Consider the following 12,833-nt stretch of genomic DNA (forward strand, 5'->3'; position numbering starts at 1 on the left):
GATAGGTGTTGGCAATATAGACCACTCTTGAGTTAATGAGGGGGAGGAGTTGTCACCTGCCACACTTGCACATCACAAAAGCTCTGCCTGAGCACTCTCACACAAGGTTTGACACTGGTCTTTTTTGACCCCAGACAAGCTGGGGCCAGGATAGGGAGAAAGGGGATGTCTGACACTTTAGGGGGGAGGGACCTTTAGAAGGTTCCTCCACTTCAAAGTGGGTATCAGATATAAATGTTGAAACATTATTAACAACTCTTCAGTACACCTCTGGACATGTGGCCAGGAAAAAAGACTGCTATGCTGCTGAAAGGACTACTACTGTGCTGGACTGCTGCTTTAAAGGACTGCTGACCTTCTGTGCTGCCCTGCTGCCCTCTTGCCTGGATTAGAAGCACTGGACCTGCATCTCTATGCGTGGAAATCTCTAGAAGCTTCTTCCATTTCAAAGTAGGCACCAGGTATAAATATTGGACCCTTATAGACCCAAATTTTCAGTACACTTCTGGACCTGTGGACTCTGCCAGGAAGAAGGACTGCTGTGCTGCCACTCTGCTGGATGCTTCTGCAAAGAACCGATGCCCTGCTGTGCTGACCCGTTGCCCTCTCTCCTGGGTGAGAAGTACTGGACCTGAATCTCTAAACCCAGGACCTCAGAGTGACTCCAAGGGCTAGTTGTCTGGCTTTCTGATTAGAACCATCTTAATGCTTTTTGGCACTATTTTTACTTAAATCTTTAAATTTGCATACCTCCGGATTTTTGTTGTTTTGGTCTTGATCTATTTATTACAATTTACACCATTTTCTAAATTGGTATGGAATTTTTTTGTGTTGTATTTTTACTTTATTACTGTTTGAAGTGCTGCATAAATACTTTTCAGTATTCACTAAGGTAAACTTAGAACAAAAGTCTAACTTTACTACTTTTCGATATTCACAAAAGTAAACTTAATGTTAGCAATTCAAAATGATGTCCTATTAGGGATACTGGATATTTATCAAGCAGTGTGTCAAGGTTTATCTGTAAAGTATAATTCTTTTTGTAAAAATTCGACTTCTTTAACATGGTTCTATGTCTTGAATGTATAACTGGTGATTACTCGTGAAACTGGAATACACTTTTTCTAACTAAAAAATGTATTAGGTTTCTCCTCTTCGTGTAACCTGTAAATGTTAATTATACACACATATTAAAAAAAATAGGATAACACATGAAAGAATAGAAAAATACATTTTAATTTTTTTACTTCGTTTTGTTGTTTATACATTCATATTCAAGTAGTATATTATGCATTATACAATATAGAATTACAGGTGTAATGTACTTTTCCATCGATTCTTTTTAAAATAATGTAAATAACAAATGTATTGGTGCTAGTATATACCTATTGTAATGGAGTCATTGATATAGAAAGTGTTTGACTGGTTGAATAGATGTAAAAGGAATATAAGGAACATTGTGAAAGTTTTGCAAAAATATTAATAAAATACACACAAGTTAAAAAAGGACATTGCTCAAAGATACTAAAATGAAGGTATTCACATTTTTAAATGTAAACATTGTTCATACAGCTGTTATTAAATATGTTATACAGTTTACTTGTGAAAAAGTGTGGGATAATGGGATTGAGAAAAAAATAAAAATACTCCTAATGCTTACAAAGTACAGCGGGGACTTACAGGTGCCTCTTTCAATTTCTTGTTCTCGTTCTCTCTCTTTGTCTTGGTCTTAGCTGGATACTTACTGCTCAGTAAGGTATGTGAGGTGGCCAAAGTACCCCCTCATAGTTTTCCAAAATGTCGATCATAATATGATGTAATTCAAACCCAAATAGTCCGACGACGCTACCGAGAATTCAAGCAAAAAAGCATGGGGACTGTTTCGTGTAGTATTGGCCAGTTCTTGAAATGGGCAAAAGCAAATGATGGTGCTACAGTTCGACAGTACTTGCTCAGTACTCCTGCCGCCTAGTGGCTGAAGATGGCGGCTCCATTTACCAGAGGGTGACTGTATGGGAAACTTGGAATAACAGGCTCTGGCGTCAAAGAACAGGACTCTTTTATGCATGTTTACGAAGTATCCTCCTCTACATCTGTAAGATGAACAGTGGCTTTTTTGTAGGCCTATTTTTGACGACATCACAATTACAATTCCATTAGCAAATTCAGGCCCAAACAAGTAGATCTACATGCTGGCAACAGAAACCACAAATAGAAAATAGTACTGCTCCTGTAGCCTGATCACAGGGGGAAACGATTTTACGTGTAAAAAACATGCTGTGGGAGAATTTTTATCAATTACTTTTCCTTTTATAGAACTATTATGAACTGAAAACTGAACACAGATTGTGTACACATGTTGCATGGAGAAACATCCGATGGATATAATTTTAGTAATAAAATCATTAAAAGGATATATGTTTTATGATGATGGAAACCCAGGCAAAAACACAAACATTTGATGATTGAGCAAGAATGCACCACATTACAAAAATCACATTTTAATGGGCAATTTTTTAACATGTGTACCACACCATAAATCACATTGCCAGTTACTTAGAACAATGATTCCTTATTTTTTAAACAACTAGATCGTTACAGTGTGTCACGCATTAATTCAAAGTAGGAGAGTTCTCATCTTCCTTGCTTGGCATCACCTATTGCTCCCCAGACATCAAAGACAAACTCGTCTGGGAATGCAAAGTCTCCAAGAGCTTCATCAAGGGCCACTGCAAACTCATCTGGGTTCTTCTTGTCCCTCCCGGCTTCTACCATTGTTGCAGCTGAAACAATCCAACAACAAAATACAGTGAACAAGAAAGAACATATTCTATATCCTAACATCCTCAAATTACATAAATGCAGTGTGTAAAGAAAATAGCTCTGGATTTCATTTATTCTAGCATGCACTACCTCAGACCCTCTATTAAGTGCAATTTATTGAATTAAATTTACAGATTTAATAGCCCACTGAGTGTCTTCTTCAGACATTTAGAAACCCATAACTTTGTGTGTTACCTAGTCCAGCACAGTATTGCCGTATAACAGCAGCACATGTCTCGCCTTGCTCTTTAACCACTCCCTCACGTCGAGTTAAAATCCAGAATCCTTAAATTTGTATTAATGCTACATCTACAGAAGAAAAATCTTTCAAAACTGCCAATCCTTCTCCTACATTCAACTGCCATCCAGTATCACACCGTTCTTCCTTTGCGAAAACCCGCAAGTTTCCTGCATTCAATCGGCTGCCAAGGTACTTCTCCTTAGAATCTGGATTTTGTTAATTTCACTCAAGAGAGACAGCCCTAAACAGGTCTGTCTCCTTCACCTATGCCCACCACAATCACACGTTCTCTATTTTTATCCTACTTGACCACAGTCTTCATCAGTCACCAGGCAACCATACCAGAAGCTCTCAACTTTCTATGCATTACTTGTATGGTTATTATTGTATCTTAACAATCCATCCCTTGCTCTGTCATTCCCACACCACTGGCATCCCATAAAGGCACAAAACTTGGATCTCTCCTCGTTTCTATATACAGCACATCTCCCTTTACCTCTAAACAAAGACCTCTGCGTGGGTCACAGCCACCCAGAACTGGATGTCCATTCCCTACCGCCCATATGCAACTTATCGAAGACCGGCAATATCTGCTATTCAGCTTTCTCTATACCAACAACCCTATGCCTACCTGTTGTATTCCACAAGATATCCTATGACTATGATTGGTTAGATTACTAGATATTAAATTGACCTCTTTCAGTTGGTTAGAGTTTTCAGTTACCACCATTGGCATAGCTTCCAAAAACCAGCTGCATAATGTATGCAAAATGTTCACACACAGTACATCATGCTGAAGCTATTATTCAATGCTATGGCCCAGACATCCTCTCTTTCCCATGCCACATCCTGTCTTGTTCTCTATGCTCAAGCAAGCTAGTCTTCCTGATAGCAACCCACCTATCTTGTGTAACTCAAGGTTCATATCTTGCGTACAACAACCTCCTCTCCACAATAAATTTGCAAAAACATTTACACGGCGTAGAATGCACTCTGCATATCGAATACCCCTCCCCAGTCTCATCAGATCTGCCTTGTTCTTGTTGGAGATTAGACATACACTCAGAGGCAAGATTCAAGAGCCTCAATATGTGATTCGCTGTTGAAGCCACAAATTCCCCGATCACCATTAGGAACCACAATGCTAACTTCATCTTTAGCACATTTTTTTAATGTTTGTTAACATACTTACTGCAGCAGCTTTGTTTGTGTCCCGCGACACACCTAGCATTTGACTGCCACTGTATCTACATGTAGCCATATCCTCTGAAAATGTGCCACCTTTTTCACTATACACAATATTTCTAGTTGATGTGAGTCAAAATGTGTTCTATGAACAACCGGCAAATAAGCAGTGTTGTAGCTCCAAATACAAGTCACTGTCATTCACATGCACAGTCTTGGCAAACTAGAGTGAATTACCACAACAATTTTGCTGGTAGACTCATGAAGACATAAGTCTCCTTCGTCTGAAATACACTAATGCCCACATTTATTAAAGGTTGGCTCTGGTGCCACACAAAGTCTCTCATGGGTATTAACTTTACAGCAAAAAAGTTATTTTGCACTGGAAATGTGTAATTCTCTCAGCGCAATTAGCGTTTTGTAATGCTTTGTATCACTTTCTGCGAAGGGGGCATTAGTAGAGTGTAACCTGGGCAGATCAGTGGAAACACGTGTAGTTTTTGACGCAAAGCCCAAACTACTAAGATAGGCAAACCGGGCTTTATAGCAACAAAAAAAGGATTCCTCCTCGAAATAGGCGTTAAAAAAGGGAAATGGTTTTATGTATCCAAACATCTCACACATTGCATGTATGCTGCGTGTACACCATAGATCCAATGTTGTAGGATGCTTCAAAGTTTGTCTACACATAGGAATTTGTACTGGAAGGGATACAAATTGTTTGTTAGATGGTACTCCTTCATGTACAGCTATTTGTCATACAAGGCAGCATTTTTAGTGCACTAGTGCAGGGGATGGCAGCAGCAGAATACCATTTTTAATAAATATGGCTTTGAGCTGTTTTCTCACCCTTGTGCAAAACAGCTCAGCAACTTTGATAGCTGTACTGTGTTGCCCAATAAAGGTAATAGCTCTGTTTTTGATGCACATGGAACCAGACTTTATGAAGAGTCCACAAGTGGGAGATCCTTCTCCTCAAGTAAATGTACAGACTTTCAGTGCACCTGCAGCCCTTCTATGTCCATTCTGTGGTACCACTTTCTTTCTCTGTCCCATTGCATGACTGCAGCACATGAAAATAAAAATATACCAAAGAACTATTTAGAAGCAGACTTCCAAACAACAATGACCAAAAGAGATCATAAAACTGTTTTGATTAAGACTTTCACCATTATTGTTCACTCAGCTATAAAATGTATTAAATCCAAATAATCTTATTATGTTTGAATAATTAGAAGTGGAAGTGTATTTAAAGGAATGTGCTATTCCTTTGCAAGAAAATTTGCTCAAAGGTTTTAAAGTTTTGGATAAAAAAAAATTTGAAAAAAAGAGGCGAGAGTTATTGTAAAATTTGCAAATTCACAGTCCTGAGCACTTCACACTGGGCTTTCCCTGCTGGTTATATCAGCATGTTTTTAGATCACCTGCAGCAGTAATGCTGTTGGTATCCATTTATTGATTTATGTACTGCAAACTATACTGTTAGGGCATCATAGCGTTTTATAAGCAGCTCAATCAAAATATAGACACATAAAACAATTTATGTTGTACTGCATGTAGTAAATCCATCTTTTCTGCATGGTCACCCCAGATTTTTCAACCTTTTATGGACCCTACTTTTTGCTGGCTTTAGAACTATGTGCACTTTGCTGCTTCTAACCAGGAATGCCAGTGCTCCCCTTTCAAATATGGTTAAATTGCTTATTCTTACTTGACACTTTGATATGCCGAAAGGTCCCTAGTATATGTCGTAGAAAGTGCACCCAGGGCCTGGAAGTTAAATGCCACCCATAGAGTGCTGAGCCTATTCTGCCATCCACAACATAGGATTAAAAAACATTGCTTCAGGCCTACCACTGTTGCCTGACTGCTACAGAATAAAACCTGTAGGACGACTTGTCAAAAACCATTTCTAGCAGCTAAAAAAACTCCCTTTTAAATATTAATATAGGCCTTTAAGTCCCCAAGGTAGGGTTGATGGTATTTAAAAGTGTGACATGTTCAAAATTAATGTCAACATGTCCCTATAGTCGCAAAGGCCCAAAAGTTATTTTCATTGTTGCAGACCTGGCTGTCCTCTACAGAAAACCAGAGTACAGATTACAATATTAGTATTGCTATCTGCAGAATATGACCAGCTAGAAAAATAATCAAACCACTATTTTAATAGTTAAACTCCAGTTCAATTGGTAAAGATGAAGTCAGAACTTTATTAAATATAAAGAAAAAGCAACTTCTAGAAAGTTATCTTTACCCTCCCTGGAACTCCTGGAGGAGCCCTCCAGCAAGTGCCCAGCCTGCATTTAACCTTAATGAGTTGTGAAAGTTCTTCCAGGAGCCAGGCAATAGACCACTTTGATTAACACTTGACCTGAATGGGCGGGGATGATTCCTCAGTGCTCAGCTAGACAATCAGGGTGGGGCTGCTGCCACTGCCTGAGGCACATGTAAATCTTTTGCAAGCTTGAAACAGGACAATAAAACAGCTCTTTTGTATCCCCTGTCTAGTTGCTGAAGAACACTATTTTGTCTTACCAGATTTCTGTCTCATTTTTAGGTCTAGCATTCGCCAAGAGCTTTTGATTTTACTAAACTATGTACAATATACTTATATAGGGACTTTCAGCCACCTCTCTTCATTCATTTGTCTGTTGTGACATTCACATTTTGCTTCCTCCCACCAGAGCATAGAGCATGGGGCAGTGGGACAGCCTACTTAAGTCTCTGGTTAACTTCACTTTGGGTAGCTGCATTTTGCTCTCACAAGGAGCACATCCGCACACAAGCTAGCCTCCTTCAGAGCCAGCGTTTTTGTTTTTACTTTAGTGTTACCTTTGTGTTAGGAGCCTAATGTGATAGTAGGATGTGTCTGGTGCACATTCCATCTTTATCAGATCCCATCTCCTGGCTATGCTGTTCTAAATTCCTTTTGCAGAACTTTGTGTTTCTGGCTGCTCTAGTTCACGGCTTACCAGATTAAATTGTGTCCCTTAGGTTACCTCTATTTACTTTTTTGCTCTCCCTCCTTCTTTATTTCTTTCCTTTTTTTCTCTCTTAATTTCCTTCTTTATTTCATGTTTTCCTTCTATCTTTTATCTCTCTCTCTCTTTCTTTTTTCTTCTTCTTTCCTTCTTTCTTATTATTTCTTTCCCTTTCTTTCTTGCCTTCTTTACATTCTTTTTCTTTTTGTTTCTGTCTTTTTTTCTTTCTTTCTTTTGACCTTTCTTTCTTTCTTTCTTTCTTTCTTTCCCTCTCCCTTTCTTTCTTTCTTTCTTTCTTCCTCGATTTTTTTTCTTTCTTCTTCATTTCTTTCATTTTTCTTATCTCTTGCCTTCTCTTAACTTTTCATTTTTATTTATCTCTCTTTCTTCTCCCTTCTTTCTTTCTCTTGCCTTCTTTCATTCTTACCTTCTTGCATTCCTTCTTTCCTTCTCTTTCCTTCTTTCTTTCCTTCTCTCGTTACTCCTCTTTCTTTCTTTCCTTCTATCTTTTTCGTCACTCTCTTTCTTTCCTTCTTTCCTTCTCAATTTCTTTTTCTCTCAGAAGACTGGCAGCCAACGCCATATCTATTGGCCTACCAATACTTGTTTGTTGTGGGTCCATGGACTGCTTCAAAGTGGATTTTAGTGTTAAATGTGGGAGGACAATAGTAATTATCATAGTACATTTCCCTACACACCCTCAGCTCTCAAAGCCCAAGTTCAGTGTAATGAAAGACTTTGGTCAACTTGGGAATTGTTCACATTAAGCGTTTGGGAACTTTACCCCATTGGTTAGGTTGCGTCCAGGAGTCAACTCCACCTACTAGCAAGGGAAACCATAGATATGACTGCCCAACTCTCCTCCTCCTCAGAAGACTTTCTGGACTTGCGGAATAGCAGAAGACAGCTGGACTTACTGTCTGTAACCTGAGAGAAGCATGGATGTAATTTGGAGATAGAGTAGAGTTATTACTGTGACCACCTCTAGGTTGCTCCCTTCTACTCTTGACACTTCCTTCACGACCCCTGGCCTCAGAGGGGGCAAAGCATTTGCCTTCTACGAGGCCAGGGCTGGCAAAGGAAGTGCCAGGAGTAGCAGGGAACAAGCTAGAGGTCACAGCAGTGACCTCTGGCTACCGCCAAATGATGTCAATGGAAAGGAACCCTGAAATTTGGTCCTACTCCCTCTTGTACCCCAGACAAAGAAGTGGACTCCAAGGGTCAGTTGGCTGACTTCCTGTGTAACTACAGGCATGCAACAAGCTATAAAAGACCTTTTCATTAAAGTGCCGTGCTGACCACTTACTACTGCACCTGGACTGAATTTTGCTGTTGACCTCTGCCTAACGTCCAGTGAGTCTCCAAGGGCTGGATGTACAAAGAGAAGGAATAGCGATTTCCAAACAGCGATTTTACCTATATATGAAACTTTGTTTTATACTTTCAATTCCCAGTGGGGCTCGTGAATAATAATGATGAGGTCACAGTTTGCGGCCTATTAGGAATGCCTACCGTCGAAAAAATGGTGGCCTGCTGAGGTCAGCAGACCACTATGTTAGTGATTGCCTTTCAATAGAGGTTCCTTTTTTTGTTGAAATGTATCCCATTTTCCTTGAAGGAAAATGGGATGCATTTCAACAATATAAAATGAAATGTTTTGTTTTCATTTTTTAAGAGCAAGCTCCTAAAAAATGTGTTTCCAACATTCACATTCTGGAGAATCACAGTTTGGTGTTAGTACATTTGGAAAAGTATTTTTGCCATTGCAAACGGCCCGATTTTACGAATCGAGCCATTTGCAATGGCAAAAATGCTTCGTAGATATGATCTTAAGTTCTTTATATTAAGCTCCTTGGGGGCACAGAAGTAAACTTCTGTGGTTGTTTGGGCACCAAAAAAAGTTTGGAAACTTTTGAAAACTTTTCCTCCAGAGGTTCGGCAGGACCGCATGGAAAAGTATACGACTAGTAATTCCACAGCATCAGATTGTATTTCAACTCTGTCCCACATGGAGATATCTGCAACTCCAAAAAAGTGACAAAGCCCCATTTTACATTGGGACTCAGAAGATTTTCATTGAGAAATCACCAAAAACTCCAGAGCGTCAGCTGGATTAACCTGCTTCAGGTATCTGGCCTTTGGTTCGACAGCGGAGACTACAGTTTCAGCGGTTTCCTGCACAGGGAGGATTTTTCTTCTCAAAAAGTGTGAGAGTCCCATTCTGTGTTGGGTCTTTAAAGAAATGATAAATTGTTTCTTCATGACAGTAAAAAAGTCAATTTCTAAAGTAGGACTTGGAAAGTTCTCGATTGCCAGACTTTCACCTGGATTAATCCACTTGGAGTATCTGACCCGCAGCGCTTCGCAGTCAGTCTCGAATTTCACACGAGGCCTGGTATATTGTGACCATTAACTACCATTGGCGGTTTGCACTTTATGAAACTATTTTCACTTAAAACTTTAAGAACTCATAATTTCAGCTCCTCTTATTGAATTGGTGTTATTTCGTTGACATTTCCTTCATTAAATGTTACCGTACTTTTTTAATTTGGTTTGGGATTTTGATTAATCAGTGTTTTTACTTAGTTAATGTTTTGGCACTGCCTAAATACTTTGCACATTTCCCTAAATTAATCCTGTCGGCTTTGTGCCATACCTACAAGTGAGTTGAGTTTAGGTTAATTTATTGACTTTAGGTGTTCACCCCAACAAGAAGTGTTATTATTCCTTGTGGCTGGCAGACACCCACCCCAAATATTGATTCACGTTTTTACACTGCACATGATATAAACACAGCAATAACAGTAAGGGACAAAGAACCATATACAACTGTGAAGGTTTCATCAGCGCTTAGGTGTAATGTTGCCACCACTGGGACATTCAAGGGAGTTACATAGGTTAAATCTAGAAGACTTAGTAGGTATTGTTCATCTTTTTATTTACTTTCCATGTGAGGTATTAGTCTGGATCTCTTTGGAAAAAGGTTCCAGATCTTGGAAATGGTCTTTGTGAGGGTTTAAAAAATTCTTCTATGCTTAATGGAAATTGGTCTTTTGAGGAGAAAAGTGTTGAGGTCTACAGGAATGGTCAATTTTTATGCAAGGTCAGAATCAAAAAATAACTTTATTCAATCTAACAAGATCATAAAAGTACATCAAACTTGAGCACATACATCAGTCAATAAAAAACACATTGCATCCAGTTCCATAAATAAAACCAAATAGTCTTAACCATACTCATATTGGGAAGATAAAATAATCATTGAACTCAGTATTGTTGATTTGAAATATAAAACTGAATGGTATGACAACTTGCTAAAAGCCTAATGCAGCCACCCCTGAGAACAGTAGATGGAACATCCAAGCTGGGCCAAACGCGCTCGATCAAAACATCATGGCAATAATTAAAACTGTTGGGTTATGCCGTGACAGGTATAAAAAAATAAAGTTCTGGTGCAGCGCACTTATAGACTGTCAAAGTATTTTCGAGCTAGACAAAGTGCCTATGTGTTAGTAACCTATATTTTTGTATGAGTTCTGCCTTTATACTGTGTGTTAGGCTTGGAGCTGTCTATTTGGTGAATACGCCTCTCTGCATTTCTTTTTACTGTTCTGTGGCGGGCGGGTGTAGGAAAACTTCGTGGCCATAACTGAGACTGTCCATGAATATCATGACGGATAAAAGCCCAAGGCGCTCATGCAAAAAACCTGTAAAATCCCAGAGCACTTTCAAGCTGGACAAGGTACATATGCATTTGGAACCTTTTGTCCTGTAATACTGCTGCAAGGTAAATCCATGACCCAAACGAGTAGCTTACTTAACATTCTACTAACCACTAAATTAATGAGTGAGTCACTCAGCATTACTGTTAGGTCTCAGGAGGTCTACTTTAAGGCCTGGAATTTGCTCTTTTGAACATACAATAACTCCCCCTTTTTTCTCTCCATGTCATTAATTGCGGCAGCACTCAGGTTCTTGGTTCTCCATTGTATGTAGCTTATATGAAATCTGCTACAAGGGAGTAGCCAAAAAAAAGAAGTGTCCCCCACTTTTAACCAAACCTCGAATGACACAGAGTGAGCAGAGAAGTAAGCCCAAAACTTCCTATAAATAGTTCCCTTTACCCTTGGTCACCCTTATCTACTCACATGTCCATTTATTCTGCTACCTTTCCAAACATCTATTATCCTTTCATCTTTCCATCCTCCCATTCATCCTTTCATAATTATAACCATCCACTGAAACTCCATCCATCCATCAGTTCATATACTCGTTAATCCTTTTACACAGCAATCACCTTTTCACCTTTCCATTTTTCCATCCATGCATCTATCCAAGCCTAGGGGAGGGGCTCCCTTAGTTGCGCCACGGACTGAGCCTCCCCCTGGGCCAGAAAGGGGGGCTGGATGAGGTCAATTCAACGGGATGCGCTGGAAGGATACTTAAGGCCGGGCCCTGGCATCTTCAGCCTCTTTGTCCCCTTGGACCTCCGGAAAGCTGCAGGGGCACGGCATCGACGAGGAGTGAGGTTTCCGGTTGGATGCGGGGTGTGGCATGGGAGGTTTGAGGGGGTTTCTCTTACAGTTAACTTCTGCAATCAATGCGATAAATATTGAGGTCGCTGCAGGCATGGTGGAATCGCTTCGCTACGAGAATCGTGGTAATGAAATGCGGTGGGCGCGGAGGTAAATGGGTAAGTTAGGAGGTCCCACCGTGATATGCGGGAGACGAGCCCTCGTTATCGGAGCGGCGGTGATGATCGACAGTTTACAAGTCATTTAAAATGAGGCAATGCTAGTTGTTAAATGGCCTTACTGGGGTATTAAGCGATCGCAGCTGAGGGTAGAAGATAATCAGGACTCTGCAGGTGGTGGGGCAGCACCCGTATGGGAGGGGGTGGTAATAGCGGATCATGGGTGCTTTCCCGCATGCATAGAGGTATGATGCAGGAGTGATTGTGACATTGCGAGTGTTTTTTTTATACTGTGTAATAAGTAGTATGTTCATTGGTGCTGCGTATGCCAGTAAACCGAGTGCATCGCAAGGGACTAGATGAGCGCACGTATACATCATTTACCAAAACGTCTGCTCTGTGAATGTGTGACAGAAAGCAACCCTGAGCTGCATATCTCAGGAAGCCACAAGGTCCACAGAGAGGCTTCACTAAAGGCTGCAGGAATGCTCCTACTGCTCCCGTAATTGAGGAATACTCTTCAGCCAGCAGGGGGAATACTCTTTTTCGAGTTCGCTGCTAATGCCTTTGTTTAGAGATGCCCACTGTGCCTTTTAATAATACTTTCGGTAGTCGCGATATATGGGGCAAATTGCTGCCTGTTTACTGAAGCAGCAGTAAGCTATTCTTATCTTCATTTACCTGCTTAGTTATAAATGTGTCTATACTGACTGGCTTTCGGTAGCCGCGATATATGGGGTGAATTGCTGCCAGTTTACTGAATCAGCAGTAAGCTATTCTTATCTTCATTTACCTGCTTAGTTATAAATGTGTCTATACTGACTGGCTTTCGGTAGCCGCGATATATGGGGTGAATTGCTGCCAGTTTACTGAATCAGCAGTAAACTATTCTTATCTTCATTTACCTGCT

At 40.1% G+C, this 12,833-nt stretch overlaps 1 protein-coding gene across 1 annotated transcript in view; it reads right to left on the bottom strand.

Moving 5' to 3' along the window:
• Nucleotides 1-1,217: 1,217 nt before the first annotated feature.
• Nucleotides 1,218-12,833, bottom strand: part of GIPC2 (GIPC PDZ domain containing family member 2) — a 551,697-nt gene continuing 540,081 nt past the window's right edge. The window contains exon 6 of the mRNA XM_085601974.1: nucleotides 1,218-2,783. Coding sequence (XP_085458100.1) covers nucleotides 2,635-2,783 — 149 coding nt within the window. The 3' untranslated portion in view covers nucleotides 1,218-2,634. The remainder of the gene's footprint in view (nucleotides 2,784-12,833) is intronic.

This window comes from Triturus cristatus, chromosome 4_2 (genome assembly GCF_964204655.1).
Source record: "Triturus cristatus chromosome 4_2, aTriCri1.1, whole genome shotgun sequence".
In the NCBI taxonomy this organism is placed as follows: Eukaryota; Metazoa; Chordata; class Amphibia; order Caudata; family Salamandridae; genus Triturus; species Triturus cristatus.